Genomic DNA, 20,602 nt, shown 5'->3' on the forward strand with positions numbered 1-20,602 from the left:
AAGCAGAAGAAGAGGTGGATGATGATGAAAAAGGACCCAGTATATTAAAAAATGTAGTAGTAAAAGCAATCAAAGACATACGAAGGAGAAAGGCCACTGAAGACGACGACATATCAGTATATTTGCTCACAGGATTAGGAGACAATGCAATGGAAATGCTGACTTTACTTATTAAGAAGACCTACCTGAGTGGAGAATCGCCAAAGGATTTTCTTGATGTTACATGTATTCATTGCCCAAGAAAAAGCAAGCAAAGAAGTGTAGCAATCACAGAACCATTAGCCTGATTTCCCACACTGGAAAGATAATTGCACGCATACTGAACAGGCAGCTGGAAAGCAAGATAGATGAGAGGTTACAAGAAGATCAATTTGGATTCCGGAACGGAAATGGCACCAGAGATGCTATTGGATTGATGAGAATTATATCAGAAAGAATTCTTGTTTTTAGGTGAGACTTGTGTTTGTGCTTCATCGACTGGCGAAAAGCTTTTGACCGGGTCAATTGGACGAAAATTCTGAAAATACTTAACGAAATCGGAGTCAACTGGAGAGATCAATGACTCATTCAAAACCTATACATAGGAAAACGAGTGAAGTTGCGCTTGAATGAAGGGTTGAGTTGAGTTGATTTTGAGTTTAACGTCCCGTTCAGCAGCGAGGCTATATGAGACGTGGACCTACTGATTAACGTGGAATCCGAACCACATGAGCTCCCGCCGGGGCTTGAATGAAGGGGAAACCAATAGTGTGGAGACTGGAAGAGGAGTCAGACAAGGATGTAGTATGTCGTCTCAATTATTTAACATTTACAGTGAATGTTTAATGAAGGAAGCATTAATGGGAATTGGAGACTTCAAGATTGGAGGGAAGATCATTAGCAAGTCAGATGATACGGTTATAATAACTAAAACCGAAGGGGGACTACAGGAGATAATTGACAAAATAGTTGACACTGGAAAACTATATGGAATGGAAATCAACATCAAAAAGTCGAAAGTCATGAGAATATCCCGTGGAAACACGCCCTTACGGATCAGAGTAGAACAAAGAAAACTTGAAGAGGTCGATAATTTCAAGTATCTGGGAAGTATTTTGACGAGAGACGCTTACTGCACCGAAGAGATCAGGTCAAGAATTGCTATAGCTAAAGAAGTATTCAACAAGAAAAGGTCACTCCTAACTAGCAGGCTTAATATTGGACTTAAGAAGTTGGTCAAGCGTCATATATGAGCATTAGACTGTATGGTTCAGAGACTTGGACACCACGGAAGTTAAAGAAATATTTGGAGCGCTTCGAAATGTGGTGCTGGAGGAAAATGGAGAAGATAAAATGGGCAGAGACAGCAACAAACGAAGATGTTTTAAAACTGATAGGAGGGAAGAGGACACTTGTATCCAACATCCTTCGTAGGAAGGCTAATTGGACTGGACACATCTTGCTAAGAAATTGTCTTCTTCACACCGCCATAGAAGGAAAGATGGAAGGGAAGCGAGGAATAGGAAGAAGAACACAGCTGATCGATGATTTGAGAAATATAAGAAAATATTAAAAGCTACAGAGGAAGCTGAAGTTTGAGAAACGTGGAAAAAATATTTCCAGGCCCAAGTCTTAAAAAACTCATTAGTCCCAAGACTTGCCGAAAGGCAGAGTACTTAATAATAAGAAGTTAAACTCAAGTTAGCCTCAAATTATGGATAAACTTTCATTTAAATTACTTGTTTCATGTTATTAACTATGAAGAATTAACAAATAACAATACAGTTGCTTACCATCTTAATTTGTTATGTTATATTAATTTGTTATGTATTTTTTTACTTATTTACATTCATTATTATTTTGTAAGAAGTGGATTAGATTTAATCACAGATTTTAATATCTAATTTCTATACTTCGAACCATGCTGTCTCTCGTGACTTACTGGCAGCGAAATTGTTACTAAGCCTAGCACAAAATGTTACCAAATTAAAGGACATACCTGACACATGAGCTACGGAAGTCTGACCAGCATTTTTATACGAGGATGGGAAATATAACGCTGCAACTTCAGGGTCAAGTTCATCAACATTTAAGTCGTCTAAATAAACACCTTCTGATTCTGGGTTGTGCCTGATCCTTTTAGTCTTCTTCATAAAGCTAAACATTCCACTCAACATGGATCTTTGAGCTTCTGCACGAAGGATAAAATAAAATTTGAGTTAATTTTGGCAATTCGTTATATACGCAGAAGTTCGTGTACCTTCAATCGAATATGATATACGATGATTTAAAGAAAAAGACTAAAGTAACCAACATAAATAATGCTGAAATCTGTAATTCTTCAGTTTTTGATAGTGGAAGTATAAAAAAATAATGTTACAGTGAAACATCACTACAATGCAGGCTTTTATATTGTAGAAAACCAAAACTAGGAACCTCAAGATGCTTGTTTTTATAAAATTCAAAGACCTGTTAAAAAAAAATAAAAAAGGTCTATCACTACTCCACGAAACTTGTATTTTTATGCATTACATGAAAACTGATGTCACCTATCATCTATGTTTGAACTTCGTAGGATGTGTCAAACCCTGTCCAATTGCATACCTAAAATATACTTGATGCAGTTAGCTCTCTTGAAAACTACATTTTTTTTCCCCTCACAAAGCTGTAAATGTAGGTTACGCCCTTCTTCCACCGGGTTCTGCGATTAAAATATATTACTGTACATAGTTTATCTATATAATTAGTGATGATATGCGTTGTAGAAGCGAGCGAAAGTTCTTCCTTTCAAATATATATATATATATATATATATATATATATATGTGTGTGTGTGTGAGAGAGAGAGAGAGACAGAGAGAGAGAGAGAGAGAGAGAGAGAGAGAGACAGAGAGAGAATAATTCATTCCAACACAATTTTGTGGTTTGAACCGTAAGCACTAGTGATTGTTGAAAATCCTAAACAGCATATGCATATCAAAACGGAGTAATTCTTACAAGTTATAGCGAAATATTTATCAAAACGAAGATGCGTAGAGGGGAACAGAAATTCAAATTACTCTATTACTCTTAACTGATTTAGAAAGGAGACGAACATATAGATAGATATATAGATATAGATATAGATAGGGTGGCCCATTTTAATCTTTACACGGAAATATCTCGAAAACGGTTGAATATAATTGTACCAGACAAAAACCCAAAAAGGAAAATGCATGGGGCACATCGAATGATGTTGATGTGGTGCCCCCGAGGACCGCCCTTCACGGGGGCTCAGGGCCCAACTTTAAAATTTTAAATGGAAACATGGAGCGAGTGATACCTTGTTCGATAGATATCCAAACACTAAACAGCGTTGTAGCAAAAGATTTTCCATGTTGGTCACCATATCGAAAATGGCCGCCAAGACATGGTGCCTATATCAGATAAAACTTCCACTACCATTAATATGAAAACGGTTGGAGATAATGAACACAATACAAAGTAAAACAGGAAAATGGCATGGGGCACGTCGAATGATGTTGCTACGGTGCCCGCAAGGGCCACCCTCCATGGGAGCCCAGGCCCAACTTTAAAATTTTAAATGGAAACATGGGGCGAGTGATATCTCGTTCAATAGATCTTTATAAACTAAAAAGCAATGTGGCAAAAGCTTTTCATATGGGTTTACCGTTTTCAAAATAACCACCAAACATGGCACTTGCATCGGACAAAACTTTTGACGAGAGTTTGTAACTAACGTTTTTGTGTACAAAGTATTAGTACATTGCTATTTAATAATTCAAACAATACTGTTTTAATTATTTTTATTCTTTAGCAGTGAATATTTCAGATGGATAAAAGTTTGAGGGCTTCGCTTGGAGCTTCAGTTTTCGTGTGTAAAGTTCAGGAACGTGAACTGACGTGACATAACTTTATTTTATGACGTGCAGTTGTCTAATGCACAGATCACAGATAAGTGGGCAAAGAAGTATAAAGTCAACGGCTGTGGCAGTACAGAAGGTACCATCCCGATATTCATTTAGTGGAACAGAAAGACAAGGACAATCTCAGTTATAACGGGCGGAGCAGGATGCATGCCCATTTTCAGCCTGCCCAATACCACCTGCGAGGGAAATTTAAGAGATAGAATATGAGGGTCTTTGAGATATTGTCCACAGTTACATTCCGATTAACTTTCAGCGGTAATATCAGTTGTGATCCTCAGTAACGAAACGGTACACACTGATGCAGATGCCTCCCGAACATATTGCACGCATTGCGTTAAATTTTCAAGGCCGGGCAAAATGTTTGCAAATTCCAAAAAAATTATTATTTCCTTTGTTTCACATTTCAGTTGCTTCCTTTCTTCATCAAATCACACTTTATAATACAAATGAGTGTTACTCTCAAAATGAATTTTAAGTAATTTTTGTTCATTGCTGTACCAGTAAAGTGTGCACATAAATGTTTCAGACAAACCATACTTATTGCAAGAGGGTTCTCATCTGAGATTGTCCCATTCATTCCCGCTTATGGAGGGAGGTCGGAAAGATGATTTTCTAAGAAATAGATTTCCTCCTTTGCATTATGTCACTTTTATTTTAATCATCTTTTTCTCTATTGCATTATTCTCGATCCGTGGAATGATAAATATTCTGTGTGATTTCCTATACGAGTTTTATTCTGTTCATTTATCTCCAACCGTTTTCATATTAGTGGTACTGGACGTTTTATCTGATACAGACGCGATGTCTTGGTGGCCATTTTAAAAACGGTGACGCATATGAAAAATCTTTTGCCACAGAGCTGTTTAGTGTTTGGATATGTATCGAACGAGATATCACGAGTTTTTGATCGGTTCATTTATGTTCAACCGTTTTCGAGATATTCCCGTGGAAAGATTAAAATGGGTCACTATATATATATATATATATACGCCACTGCTTCGACACAAAATACATATGAAGCACAATTTGCTGGGCTTTCCTAGATAGTATAGTGGTTTGCGTGCATCTTTTATGTACCTGGTTTTCGTTCGGTTCCAGGTGAGAGAGCAGTGAATTTTGAATGCAATACGGTGGTTCGGATTTCACCTTCACAGTAAATCAATGTCGCGTACGGGGCGGACAACTTCAAAATGTCAAACAGAAACAGGGGGGAAATTTGCTTGCGTTAAGAAAACTACTGAAGATTGAACTTCTTTCATAGGCAATAGTTCATGACACTTAGTACCATATGATGCTATAGAAGCTTAGGCGAAGAAGAAAACAAAATGACATAGCATTTACGATGATGCTAGGACAACACGAAATAGAAACAGTTGGTCGAAACTATGAAAAAGAAAAAAAAAACGAATCTGCTGTTGCCAAAGGGTTGAACAGAACATGAGGGCAAGAACCAGATTATTTGCAATAGAGTGATTTCAGAATGCTAAATAAATAGCTATAGAACGTCGAACCTTCTGTACAGTGAAGTCAATGCACCCTTGGCTTCACAAATGCTCAAAGTCATATCCACAAACAGCAATACAGCAATTTATTCGCTGTATATGACTGTGAGCATGAGCTTCAAGTTCGGCCACGTTGATATTCCGGAATATGGTTGTAATGCGTTGTTTCATGTTGCGAAAGGCCATACAAATAACGTTGGGAGACGTCAGAGGAAACTAAGGATTGGAACCTCCCGATTCAGCGTTGCGGAAATAGAACATTTAACTTTTACCTACAGATAGCACCATTATATGCTGGACAAACATTTACCTGAAATCATATTGTCTGACACATATGGAGACGTACATTTTTTAATAACGGCTGTAGATGGTGTTGCAAGATATCCCAAAACACTGCCTCTGTTAAATGATCATTTAAAAAAAAAAAAAAAATACTAGAACTTGAACATTTTCATTAATAACTCAGTTCTCTTTGCACATACTATTGGTTCTTTGTGCTTTCCTTAACAAAATAGTGTAATAACGAATAATTATATATGATATTTGAGAAAAGATAAACGAAGTAAGAAAATTATAAGCAAAAAATATTTGTTGTTGTGATCCCTTAGTAGGGGGTAAGAACATTCTGGGGGAAATTAGAGGGGAAAATGACTCGACAGTGCACAGGTATTAGGAATACTCACAAACATATCAAGTTCAAAGAAGATAAAAGTACGTATTTCTGCGATGGAGATACAATTCACACTTCATGCATATTTCCAATATGCAAAATCAATTAATATCTTCAGTTAAAATTACTGAAAAAGATGGAGAATGGTTACTTAACACTCGAAGTGTGAACCTTTGACCGAAGCGATTCTATTAGCAATATTTCAACGCATTCATTCAAAAGCTGCCTCCGTAGTGAAGTGGGTGTAGTAACGCTGTTGAAATTCTTAAATCAAAAGGCGGCAGTTCGACCCAGACTGCAGATTCTTTTTTTTTTTAATAGATTGAAAGTTTTTTTTTTTTTTTTAATACAAAGTTTTATTTCGGAGTGCTTGGATAAACATAGATGAACTGTTACGTTTTAAATATCATATTTATTCGCCATGTTCATCATTTATATACGAAGCTGCTAGAATGTTATAATGAGAACAGATTTCTGAATTGAATACCACCCTGAAACCACACGTCCAGAATGAAAATTATTCAAATTATTCATGTCCTTCATACCACTTCTTACACAAGATGCATTATATATATATATATATATATATATATATATATATATATATAGAGAGAGAGAGAGAGAGAGAGAGAGAGAGAGTTCTTATTTATTTACATTAAATATTTATTTGTTTCATACTTTATTGCACAAGTATTAGACGTTTGTAAGACACCATTATCTATAAATTAAATTTAAGTAGAAAATCGATATAGGTGCCAAAAAATAAATTTATGAAAATGAAGTGCACATTAATGATGTGTTTGTAACAGCTTTTCGTAATGGTGTATTTGCCCCGTAAGCGTTGCAGTAGTGGGTAGTTTAAATTGTCAATCTCATCATTTTACTCATTTCGCTTCAATATATATATGGTATTTAGTATAAAGTTATGAAACATCAACTAGTCTGGCAGTGATGAGAAGTTAAATTTAACACATTTAGAAAGTTTACCTTGAAGGTCGTACCTGTGCCACACTAGATTTCGAGCTCGCTTCCCGATGGAACAGCTTTGAATGCATTACGAAATGTTTGGAACCCTCTTTAAAATGTAAGCCCACCTCTCATATGGCCTTAGTGCTCAGAGACGTTAACCTCTAAAGTAAATATTAGTTCAGCCAAGTGATTACCACGTTGACTTTGGAACTGAACGACGCAATATCGATTCTCGACTTTCTCGTTGAAATTTAATATTTTAATAAACTCATGTAATAAAACTCTAGGGATAAATATTTTTTTAATTGTTTAATATAATTTAATTTTCTCTTCATATCAAATCATGCTCTATAAAATCAGTTGGGACGAATATTCAATTTCTTTTCATGATAGTATTAATCTAACATACAGACTGAAGTAAAATAATAGCTTGGACTGCTTTAGTACCCACTTAACGCTTCTGTGCTGCAATTATATCAATTTGGACTTAAATATTGATTATGATTAGAATATAAAGGCTTACTATCTCCAACTGAAATACTGCATTCTCTTCGCAAAGCACTATCAAATATATGTATTTAATGAGAAAGAAATCGTGTTCGTGAGTTTTCTCGGAGTATTCCCGTTTCTTCCCACTTCTCATTCCACCAATTCTTCCATCATCATTCACTTGCTTTTATCATAGTCTTCCTTAGCCTAAAGGGCATAAGCGTTGGACGGTAAACTAAAAGATTTCACTTCATTTTGTTATTTAATTTAGCTCTTTCCCACAATATTTTACCTTATATAATAATAAAACATCAAATGCTCGCAATATGTGAATTGCCAAGAAATTCTCAAACCTGCTACAAGATAATTCTCATATTTAAAAAAACATGCGTTAGTCAATCACGCAATTTTCTACATTCACTTCAAATCGATTTTCCCTCAAGCTATTTACGAATGAGAAATTAGTGTAGTGGTTTCAAGTATTGAACTTGTGAGTACAAGGTTCTAGGATCGAATCTAGAAAGTGATCAAAAATTTTACAGTTTGCAGGATTATATATTTCACCCACAGTAACACGAGATTACAATAGTTTGGGTTTCCGTACAAAAGTGAGGACTTCTTTCACTCTAGTAGTGAAGCAACACCAATCGAGTTGATTATGTTGTCCGAACAACTGGTAAACTAAGATTAGATTAATCATAAGGTACGCCTTTAGTATTGAGTTAAGAGTTTGTGTCACTAATATGGTTACAATATTGTCTTCATCCCCATTTTATCTATTTATGGTTTTCTGGTATGTATAAACTAATCTCCCTGACCCAAAATCCGTTAGGAAATAGGGCCTACCAGCGACTTTAGCACTCATGTCCTCGTGACTTAGGTGAACGTTGCATCGAAAGTTACAGTATCATTTTCACACACTTGACGTAGTCAACTGTACTCGGTTTGTTGGTTTACTGTATTTCTTCAATCATACATCCTATCCTCTTTCAAGTTCGGTCCCATATGCGACTCCATTTACTTTGATACACTCTATTCAATGAGAGAGAAATTCCTCAGTCTCTTATAATACGTCCAAACCACCAAGAAGCCCTCTTGTTACTTTCTTAATAACGATGAGTAAGATTTCAGGATAGTTCATTTTAAATAAATTTGCTACCAGTTTACGAGCAAAGAGATCTTTCTTATTAAATATATACGAGGCTCCGAGTATCAAAATCCGCCATTTTTTTTCTTTTTCATTTAAACCGAAATTGAGTTATGTATCGCTTCTTATAAGTTTGATCTAAAGGAATTCCATGGAAACAGGATTTTGTTTAAAAGCTTAATATTTCATACTAAAAAATTAGTTCAAATATGGGACTTTGTACGCGCGTATATGAAGCTTCCCTGCACATTTTGCGAGATTACTCGAAACTGAGCGAAATGGGTGTGGCGGGTTTTGATACTAGGCGACTCATATATTTGATAGTGCTTTCCGACGAGGATGCATTACTTAAGTTCGAGCTTTTACATTCTAATTATAATAAATATGTAAGTCAAAATTAGACATAATTACGGCATAGAAAGGTTAAGTGGGTAATGAAACCGTTCGAGTCAATATTATTACTGGGTCAATCCATCTGAAGTGGTCCAAAAATGGTGAAAATGGTTGCTCGGCCATCTCCGAAAATTATAAAAATTTGAGTGTGACGAACCTGTGTATGGGAAAATCAATATCGTCATTCACGTTGTCATATGTACAAGTGTTCCTAAATGACGGCCACCTTTGTTGTCGGTAGAGTGCCAATTTTTGCATTTGCAAGCGTTTACGAAAACTACAGTTGCTCAGGACGTACCAATCAGACGAACACCAAACAAAAACGAATGTTTAGAGGAGAGACTGAGGTACACGGAGAATATAAACTTTTGCGTCTAAATAAATATATGTTAGAAACCAATACATGAAATCACCAGAAAAACTACAGAAAATTACACTTTTAAAGGGGTTGTATTTGGGAATGGCATAAAGTGAGGGGTTCGTAAGTTTTGTGCTGAATACCATTGCATGTAAAGAGTCTGCAGAAATATCCACAGCTATGATACTACTTTCACCGTAGATTTATGGGGGATCGAAAGTTGAAGTTTGTGATTTTGATGCCATTTTTGGGGCGTAATATCTCAGGAGGAAAAAGTGCTAAAAATTGCTGCTTATGCCACCAAGTAATTCTGCATGTGAATAAACTATTGCAAAAAAATTACGACTGATATTACATGGATAAAAATGTGAGTATATGATAAAAATGATAAGAAAGCACGTGCGTGACGATGGTTCTAGCCCTGAAAAATTTAAATGTTTTGATAATGTTTCATGCTAGATCTCAAAAAATACGCATGGTGCAGCAATTAGGCCCGCTTTTGTTTGTGTTCAGTTGTGCAGAAGCTTGCGAGTGGTGTTTGTTCCATCTTTCTAGCTTCATGATCATTACCACATCTATATGGCAAGGAGGTTGCCCTTTGCACCCACGTATCGTCGAACTGGAGAGCGGTATTAAGGCACTTAATGTATCAGCAAAGTGCCATTGAAATCCAATCCCGTTACGGAAGTTAATATGTTCAAAAGGATGAGTTATATCTATCCTAACTATATATAAAACTGCATGAACTGACATAAAATAAAGGGGTACTTCCGGTTGACGTAAAAAGCTGAAATTTAGCATGATTGTAGCTTTCAAGTATTAACCCACAGGAAAATTGTAAAAAAAAACTAATAAAAAACTAGGGTCTAATGGGAGATGAAGAAATTCTTTATGTTATTTAAATGAGCCCTTTTTTGACATATAATCTCATATTTTAGGTACTTGGAATTGGAATAAAAACTTGAAATTCGAAATGCTTGTACGTTTCCGTTAGCGTTACTTAAATCACCAAAAATTAAAATGTTCAACTGTAGAGAAGTTCTATGGGGAACTGAAAAATCTTCCCAGTGTTATTTACATGGGACATCTACACCCCAAAATATTTAGGCACTTCCAGCAGGATTAGAATGATGAAATTTCGCAAGATCGTAGACTTCCAGGGCTAACCAACAAGAAAATTACCAAAAGTGAATATTTTTAAAGGATGAAGGTATTTGGCTCTAAGGAGTTAAATATTATGAGTTGTGTATTTATAAAGTGGGATGGTTAGTATAAAAAAAAATGTACAAATTGAAGCCAAAAATTCATAATAACATAGCTGAATACACTGAAACATTCTTGGAGTAACAAATCACAAAAACGTAAAAAACAATGCTGTGGCTTGTACAATAACTAAATAAACTTTGCGAAAACCTAAGCAGTAATAGTCCGATCCGTCGTCACAGCTTTCTGCATTTTCAGACCAACGAGAAATGTTAGCATCCATGATATAGGAGGTATGTGGAAGTGAAGGACTTAATTCCTTTAAATATCTTTGATGACCCAAATACCATAATACAGCGGCTGTATGTGCACAGCACCCAACTACCCGTGCACCAACCTTGCATTCGCAATACCAGCCACGAATTGGCGGTGAAACACCATTGTAGGGTACTGAATCCATGTGTTGTATATTTTGGAAGACGTGTGACGTGATTGTAGTTGGACACGAACAACATTATCGCGCTCTTTGTGAACAAATAGCTCATAAAGACCCTATTCACTTAAATGCTCCTCTGTATATGATTTGGCTTGCTTAATTTGATACACCCCAAGCGTCATATCGCGCAACTCCTGAATGGTCAATCTTGGAAAGTCCATTAAAATTTCAGCGGACATCTTGTGCCAAGAGTACTCTTGCTTTTTTTCTAGTTTTCGGATTCTACATTTATTTGTAACTGATTAGGTTGGTTCACCAAGGTTAGCATTCGTTCGGCGATGATCTCGTCTTTCATATCACGTGAGATACGAGAAGATCGAAAAGAATTGCACATAGCACAAATAATTCGAACGAACTCTCCAATCATGGGTATCTGTGTATTCGGTATTACCTGTCCTAGAGCTTTCCATCGTTTCATTAAACCGTTGATAACTTCTATCACCCACATAATACGTGTAACCAGTCGTGATTCATTCGATTCATTTGCGATATGTTGTTTCTTGCTTTGTAAGAAATGTGGCATTTTTGGAATAAGTCCTAACTCCTCGACAAGTTTAGCGCTATCTCTAAATCCTTGATCGACGACGAGAACATTGTTTGGACGTAACCAGGATCTTAACGTGGAAGATTGAGGTGCGAAGACAGAATTTAAAAAAGACGCATCATTATTCTTTCCATCAGCGTAGTAAGATCCCAAAACGTCGAGAATGTAACCCGTGGTGCTGACGAGTATCGTCGGCTTAACGAGTGGTCTGTGCTTATGCATACTGTATGTCCTAAGTTAAACATGATATTTACTACTTTTCTCAATGTAAACATAAGTTCCATCAACGATAACAATTGCCGAATTGTCTCTGCCCTCTGCGAAAAGCTTGTTAGGAGCCGCTCTGGTATGGTTTGCTATAAAGTCTTCTCGACTGGTATGCGCCAGATACAGATGCAGCAGTACAAACTCTGACATTAGAGCTTTAGTAACTGCTTGAATACATTTACCTATAGCTCGTCCAGCGTTTGGTCTGTACTGTGGCTGCTTATGGGCTTTTACTTCTGCGTACCTCCCCCCTTAAAGAGAACAGATTTCACTACTGTAGTTTATCTTTAAAGGTGTTAAATATTTACCGACGACACAAAAATAATTTTCATAACTTCTCTTTTCGTTATAAAATATTTAATTAGCTTTTAATAGCTAGTTTTTGTTTTTTAAACTTGAAGGGGGAAGACACGATAAGCGTAATAGCTGCTAGAACGTTGCCGCTCCATTTGTACGTGACTAAAACTGTCTCCTCAAAGATAGCGTTTCCAACTGCCGAAAAATTTTACCGTAGTGTCAACCTACATTCGTGAGCTCATTATTATTGTCACTTCCACTGATTTCACGTACCTAAAAACAAATAAAAGTACGGCCAGAAAGAATTGAATGAAATCTTTCTGATTTTTGGAAAAAAGTAAAATTTCTTTTCATCTCCTTTTCTATCTTTTTTTTCTCTCTCAACCAAAGAGAAATATTTTAATCAAAAAGGAAAGAGAGCAGAAAAGGAGTTGCAGCTTAACATGAGATTCGAACAACTTGTGTCCGCACCTGGCATCGAACCCGTGACCCTTTGCTTACAAGGCGACGAGCGTAACCACTCATCTACGGGGGGACACTGTGAATAAAAAGGCAGTAATAATTTCAGGGAATGATCTGCAGAATGATTTTTCAAGTACGAAATTACCATCTCAGGTAGTTCAGTTTTATTAGGTCATTATTATTATTATTATTATTTAACAAAGCTATAGCCATAATCCATATTTTTCCATATTAACTTGCTTTGTATTAAAAATAAACGCTAAGTATAAAACTTCTTAGGCCTAGCACTGATCCATGAAAATTTTCTCTGTACATCTGAGTTCGATTATTTAGATAGGCCTATATTCCTCGTCGGGAAGGAAATTTTTAGGGAGAATTACTGTAGGACACATTTCATATTTCTTCTTTCATCTTTCTTGTATTGAAATTTCTTTGGGAGTTCGAAACTGACCGATTTTTGGTGGTTTCGGAAACTACACCAGGAAATAGGGAGACGGTTTGTTGTGGTGGGTAGGACTAATTGTTTACCTACTGTACCATCTATTGTCGCGCTAGATGACTCATCTCAGACTCCAGACTAAATTCTTCTCTGTTGTGTCTGCTATTGTGCAGTGTGTCGCGGAGTGTGGTCTCTGAGCATTCGGCATTTTGTTGATTGTGTTTATTTACGTACTGTGCTGTTCTGGGAACAAAATCGGGTGTGTCTGTGTGTGTATAGGTGTGTGAGTGTGTGTTAATATATCAAAATGAAAGAAGTCACAGCCAGCACCTCTTTTAAGCGTAACAGTGGTCAAGTGTTGAAGAGCAAAGAAAGGGCTATTGTTATGAACGTGTTTAATTACTTAAAGCAGAAAAACCCAGGTAAAAGTATAAGTTGGTTCGCGAGTGAAACAGCTGAAGCCACGAAAACTTCCAGGACAACTGTTTTCAAAATTCAAAGCGAGTTATAACGTGGACCTTTAGTAACACCGAACAAGAAGCCATTAAGAAAGAAAATTGCAAAGAACAGTCGATTTGTAAAATTTAATGAATTTGTTAGTGCGATCAGACAAAAGGTCCATAAGTTATTCTTTAGAAATTTGCCACCAACACTCAATTCCGTTCTCAAACAGGTGAATTCAGATCAGGGGCGGATCCAGGACCGACTTCGGGGGACGGTGGGTTGTCCTACTGCTACTTTTAAGGGCTCCAAACTTTGGGATGTTTTTTTTTTTATATATATATATATAAAAATAAGTTTCCTCTTCTGAGGGGAAGCGATCGCCCCCTGGATCCGCCCCTGATTCAGATCCCGATTGGCCGAACTTTAAAAGATCCACGTTCCACGTACGTTTAAAAGAGCTTGAATTTGTTTGAGAAAAGACAAAGTATAGAGAGAGGATATTGTGTCGTTGCGTCACAAATATCTACGGCAAATAAGAAAATTTCGAAACCAAAATACAAACATAATATACATGGGCGAATCGTAGGTAAATATTGGGATAGCCGTGGATAAAGAGTGAAAAGACAAAACATATGGAAGGAATTGATCCTTTGGAGTGCAATTGATTCAATGTGATAAGTTGTTTACTATTATTATTATTTACTAATCGTCGTGGTGGTGGATATTTTACTACGTGAGTTGGCAACATCAGCCGGCAGTATAATAGAAGCGCGATCTGTTCTGCATTTGTTTTTAATGCTCAACTTGGCATCGCTGTTCCCATAAGACCAACAGTTTACTCTTAAGTCTGGATAAGCTATACGGTTCTTCTGCTTATTCCGAAAAGAACTGACATTACGGAACGTGGAAGTCCAGTGCGAAGCTTCACCAATAATAATGCTAAAGCAGTATGGTAACTGCGGGTTGCAGTAGAACGTACTTTACTTTTAATGAAGTTGGCCATAATTGTAAAATCATTTTTGTTGACCCCAGTTAACCGATAATAATCCTCGTCTGATAAGGATGTAAGGTAATCAAAGTTAAGGACTTTCGTGCGAGCGCTTTGCCTTATTGCTTCTATAAACTTCTGCCACTCTGTTTTAGGCATAATTGTTGTTTCCACGAATTCAGACAATTGTGTTATAGCATCACCCGTCAACATACCATCACTAAAATGCGAATGGCAGCATGGAGCTCCAGAAGGAATAATTATACCACGATCAATGAAAACATGGGAGCGCACTTTCAACGGTATCCGTTTGAGATGGTTTTTCAACTGGCACAAAATGCAGGTTTTCTAGTGGGTTTATGTGACTGATTGGTGACAGTATGTTTTAATGTCTGTTTTTTATTTTCCCTGTAGGATTTGCTATAGCATTTCGGATACACAAAGGTACCTTCCTTGAAATGAGGATGTATGTTCTTTAGAAATTGAACTGCATTTTTCTTTTTACCCGCTTTGCACATTTTTGTTGTATTCTATTCGCGCAACACCCACAAAATATATTATTCTTCATGTTTATATAGCTACAACTCAAACACCTTTCACCTTAAACGTTGTACACAAATATAGATCTAAACGGCTGTAATTACACTACTGTCTGTCCGTGCACTTCGTAAATGCAGTTCGCCTTCTTCCTTGACTCTTCAATATTTTCCACGCGACACACATCTCTACAACTTTGCACAAAGTTACTACAGAGGATTCTGTTCTCCTTTAATCAAATGCGATTTCGTTTGGTTTTCACAGGCAACTTTCTGTTACATGACGTCAGTATAGCAACTACCTGCTGATACGCTTTTTTTTTTTTTTTTTTTTTTTTTTTTTTTTTTTTACTATGAGCGCAACCGTGATACGCTTTGTTACTTATATATCTTATGTGTTGTTATATGCTTAGTATATTATATAAGTAAGAAAGTGTATCAACGTTGCGCTCATAGTTTAACAAGCACGAGACTAACAAAAAATCAGCAATTTTTCGCAGAAGTCTTCCAACTACTCGACTTTGGGACTCTAAAATAAACGTAAATATGAACAGCCTGAAACAAATATTTATGGTATCATTACGTAGGTATATTCTATATTTAACACGGGTAGTTAGAATAGTAGTAGTACTCATCTTTTAGAGATTTTTAGAGCCAAAAACCCCCTTATGGACCCTCATCCTTTTAAGGTATCTATTTGGGGGATAAAGTAATTTCCATGTTATTTAAATGAGTGTTTTTTTGTGATACAAAATCTAATCTTTAGGTAGTTGAAGTATGAAAAGAAACTTGAAATTTGGTAGAATTGTAGGATTTAGAGGTTCGAGGCCGTAGGCCGAACAAACGCGGGGGTTTGGGGGTAGAGTCCCCAGCTAGCCAAAGACTAGTCTATCCTATATAACGCAACACTGTGAACATATTAACTTCCGTAACTGTAATTGGATTTCAATGATACTTTGCTGATACATTAAGGCGTTTAATGTATCAGCAAAGTATCACTGAAATCCAATCACAGTTACGGAAGTTAATATGTTCACAGCGGACAAGTTCGACGATGTATGTCGTGGGAGCATAGACGTGGTAATGATCATGGAGTTAGTACGATAAAACAAACGCCACTCGCAAGCTTTTGCACAACTAAACACAAACAAAAAGTGGGCCTAATTGCTGCATCATGCATAGTTTTTGAGATCTAGCGTGAAACATATCCAAATATTTAACTTTTTCCGGGTTACAACCATCGTCACGAACGTGCTTTCTTCGCGTTTTTACCATGTCCTCAATTTTTTATCGAGTTTTTTTTTTCAATAGTTTATTCATATACAGAATTACTTTGTGGCATAAACAGCAATTTTTAGCACTTTGCCTCCTGAGATATTACACCCCAAAAATGGCATCAAAATCACGAACTTCAACTTTCAGACCCCCATAAATCTACGGTGCCAGCAATATCATAGCTGTGGATATTTCTGCAGACTCTTTACGTGCAATAGTATTCAGCATAAAACTTATGAACCCCTCACTTTGTGCCATTCCCAAATACCAGCCCCTTTAAAAGTATAATTTTCTGTAGTTTTTTTGGTGATTTCATGTATTGGTTTCTAACATATATTTATTTAGACGCAAAAGTTTATATTCTCCGTGTACCTCAGTCTCTCCTCTAAACATTCGTTTTTGTTTCGTGTTTGTCTGATTTGTACGTCCTGAGCAATTGTAGGTTTCGTAAACGCTTGCAAATGCAAAAATTGGCACTCTACCGACAACAAAGGTGGCCGTCATTTTGGAACACTTGTACATACGACAAAGTGAATAAAGTTATTGACCTTCTCATACACAAGGTTCATCACACTCAATTTTTTATAATTTTCGGAGATGGTTGAGCAACCACCTCTGGACCACTTCGTATGGATTGACACTACTTCAATCTGTATTGTAGACTACAATCATTAATGAAATGAAATTAAATATTCGTACCTCAAAACTGATTTTATCGAGATGATTTGATATGAAGAGAAAATTCAATTAAATTACAGTAAACAATAAAAAAAAATATTTATCAGTAGATTTTACCGCATCAGTTTATTAAAATAATAAGTTTCACAAAAGTGGGCTTACATTTTAAAGAGGGTTCCAAACATTTCGTAATGCATTCAACGCTGTTCCATCGGGAAGCGAGCTCGAAATTTAGTGTGGCACAGACACAACTTTCAAGGTAATTATATTAAATTTGACTTCTCGTCACTGCCAGATCAGTGGATGAATATTTCATAATTTTACACTAAATTCAATGAACATTGAAGAAAAATAATGACGAGACTGCCAGTTTAAACTACCCACTATTTCAAGGATGGCGGGGCAAATACACAATTACGCAACCTCTATTTCAAATACAACCATTATTATACACTTTATTTTCATAAATTTGTTCTTCTAGCAACTATATCGATTTCTTGTTTAAGTTCAATTTATAGATAATTGTGTCTTTCGTACCAGGTAACACTTTTGCTGTAAAGTATAGAACAAGTAAACATTCGATGGAAATAAATAAGAAATGTAAGATGTTACAGATTAATTGAACTGCGATTTAATTCAATTTTAAGCAGTACACTTTTTCCATATGATTGTTCAAATCGCTTTATAAAAATCCAGATTATGAATTGCACTAGCTTTTTTTCTTAACGAAAAACATCGGTATCCTAGATCGAGATAATATAACGACCTAGAGGTGCCCCAACGCAAGATCTTTGATGGTATCGAACTCGCATATATCAAATCGATGCGCCATATTATGTAGGGAAAAAGAGACGTTTTCACGTAAAGCTCAATAATAAATCATTTTTGTATTATTTGTTGATTATCTGTGTTCCGAAAAGAAATTTAGGGCGAATTTCAGCTTTCTTTGGAATTTCATAGTATTTCAAATTTAAGTCATTTTCTTCACTCCCTCAATTTTAAAATCGATAATAAAACCTGGTTGTGTACTTGTAATAATACTGGCTGAATAGGCATATGCATTGTATTTACACTGTCGAAAGGCTCGTAAAGACTACTACCTAGAGAACTGTCAAACTATTATTAAATTTGCTTATTTATTTAACTGTATGTTTATGAGTTGTTGGTAATTTTGCCAAAATTATGTAACCTACAAGTGTTCTGTGACACCTTGGCAACGCAAGTGTATGGAGAAGGCATACTTAGCCTACGTTAAAAATTCCTAATGATGTTAATTACTGCATAAAATAATCCTCAGTCACTGTTTAAAGGAACAATAGCCCTATCAATTATACAAATCGTACGTTATTTATCGATATTCTGTACAAAAAGTATATTTGCAAATGGGTTCACGTTTACTTTACCAGACGATTCTACCAAATTGAAAATTTATATTGACACTACTCAAGCAGACGGTTCTACCAAATTTTGACATATTTCTTACATTTTGAGGGTAGATTAAAGCTTTGTATTTCTTTAACAGAGCATGCATTAAATCAGCAGCACCATTACTACTTCCAGATTGACTTTACGACGGCTCTGTATAATACGGAGTGGACGTATGGCATAAACATTATAGTGCAAAAAACGGAACAAATTTGTTCTAGGTGACCACTGAAAATAACAAGTGCTATGCAGCCAAGTCAGGGCAGGAGCGCAGCAGGGGTCCCGAGCGGTATGCGATGTGGTGCGTGCGTAGGGAGCAGGCTTGTCAGTGGCGGTTGGTATACGCATAAACAAGGATAATGGAAGAGCACACACATCCAATACTTTCACTATCACTCAAAATTCATTTCAATGTGCTGTGCACTGACGGTAATTACTTATATTCATACTTCCATTCCTTCGCGAAAAATATTTCACATCGTATTTTACCTATAAATTTTCATAGTACACATATGGTGGGCTAGTTAATTTTTGTATGTGTAAATGTGCTCTTCCACTATTCTCGTTTATGCGTATGCCCTCCGTCGCTGACGCGCCTGCTCCCTACTGGCGCACTCCGTGGCTTCCGCTCGGGCCTTCTGCTAAGCTTCTGTTCTGACTCGGTTACATAGCATTCGTGTGTTTTGGTTACCACCTACCACAAATTCGTGTTTTATGCACTGTAATTGTTATACCATAAGTCTACAATGTGTTTATACAGAGCCCTCCTGAAGTCAATCTACAAGTAGTAATGGAGCTCTTCATTTAGTGCATGCTCTGCTAAAAGAAATACAAAGCTCTAACCTAACCTGAAAATGTAAGAAATGTGTCAAAATTTGGTGAAACCGTCTGCTCGAGTAATGCCAATATAAATGTTCAATTTGGTAAAAACCGTCTGCTAAAGTGCATGTCCATATTTTATAACAAACATAGTTTAATTTTATTCTACTTTTGTATCCATTCACGCACGAATGGATAAAAAATCGATAATCGAATTGGATACACTAACACCATTTTGGTTATCTGATGCTTGTACATTTTATACAAATGGAGTTCTGATACGTGCGTTTTGTTTCTTTACATATATCAGCTGACTGAAACCGTGCGTTTTGTTTCTCTATATATCAGCTGACTGAAACTTGCGGAATACGCCAACTTACGTAGGGAAAACTCGAATCGAACGCTACAATCGAGAGTACGCTCGAATCAATACTGCGATATAGGGAAGGGCACCTCTAGGTCTATATATTATCTCAATGATATATATATAGGCAGGTAAATAGATATACATCTGTATTTATGAACAGATATAAGGATCATGAATAAATTTCATTTGGACGTGTGGTTCAGGTTAGTATTCAAATCAGAAATCTGTTCTCGCATATATGTGTTAACGTTTCACATTTTAGTGTCTTCGTATATAAATGATAAGGCATGCTGAATAAATGTGATGATATCTGGAACGTAGCTATAAATCGCTCTCACACCTGAAAATATTGGATTCCCTCACTTCATGAAACTAAATAACCTCTTCCTAAAAAAATGTCAAGAAGTGAAAACTAAATGCATTTGCGAAGGTCAAAACTAACTTAACTTCACACTGAGATGAGTTCACAGTCAGGTCTAGTCGAGTGTAATGTCCGGTAACTGCACACGAAAACAGATCATCTCAATTTCATGAAATAATTGAGCCCGTTTTCAGCACAATATACATACAACCTAAGGTATCAACAACTGCTTACTTGAGAATATTTATTCTCACTATTTCGTGTTTATTATTTCTAGTTGTTTTATGTATGTTGCTTGGAGAAACTAATCTGTAGAAACAAATATTCTACTAACATAATCAAGAGTGCAGTAGTCATTTAAATAAGAAAAAGGAGAAGCAAGAATGGCAAAATGTAACTCACAGAGGAAAACGACTATGGGCCCGGAACAGAATTTACAAAGAGAGTACGTATTTTCTAGCCTCACTTTGAAGTTTCCTGCATGTATCATACTTATTATAAAATTTTATTCCCTCTTCATTGAACTAATGTCGGTGGCTCTGAGTTTTTCGTGTCCATTTTTCCA

The 20,602-nt window shown here is 36.2% G+C and overlaps 1 protein-coding gene across 4 annotated transcripts in view; it reads right to left on the reverse strand.

Annotated features, from left to right (window-relative positions):
- Lpin (phosphatidate phosphatase LPIN) overlaps positions 1-20,602 on the reverse strand; it is a 220,792-nt gene that overhangs the window by 177,439 nt on the left and 22,751 nt on the right. For 3 of the 4 annotated variants that reach the window (XR_014131204.1, XM_081755472.1, XM_081755470.1), the window contains exon 4: positions 1,979-2,170. The exons of the other annotated variant lie outside the window; for it this stretch is intronic. Coding sequence is in view for 2 of the 3 variants with exons in the window: in XM_081755472.1 (XP_081611598.1) it covers positions 1,979-2,170 (192 nt within the window). In the remaining variant the exon portion in view is untranslated. The remainder of the gene's footprint in view (positions 1-1,978; positions 2,171-20,602) is intronic. 4 annotated transcript variants of the gene reach the window in all.

This window comes from Thermobia domestica, chromosome 4 (genome assembly GCF_964235325.1).
Source record: "Thermobia domestica chromosome 4, izTheDome1.hap1.1, whole genome shotgun sequence".
Lineage (NCBI taxonomy): Eukaryota > Metazoa > Arthropoda > Insecta > Zygentoma > Lepismatidae > Thermobia > Thermobia domestica.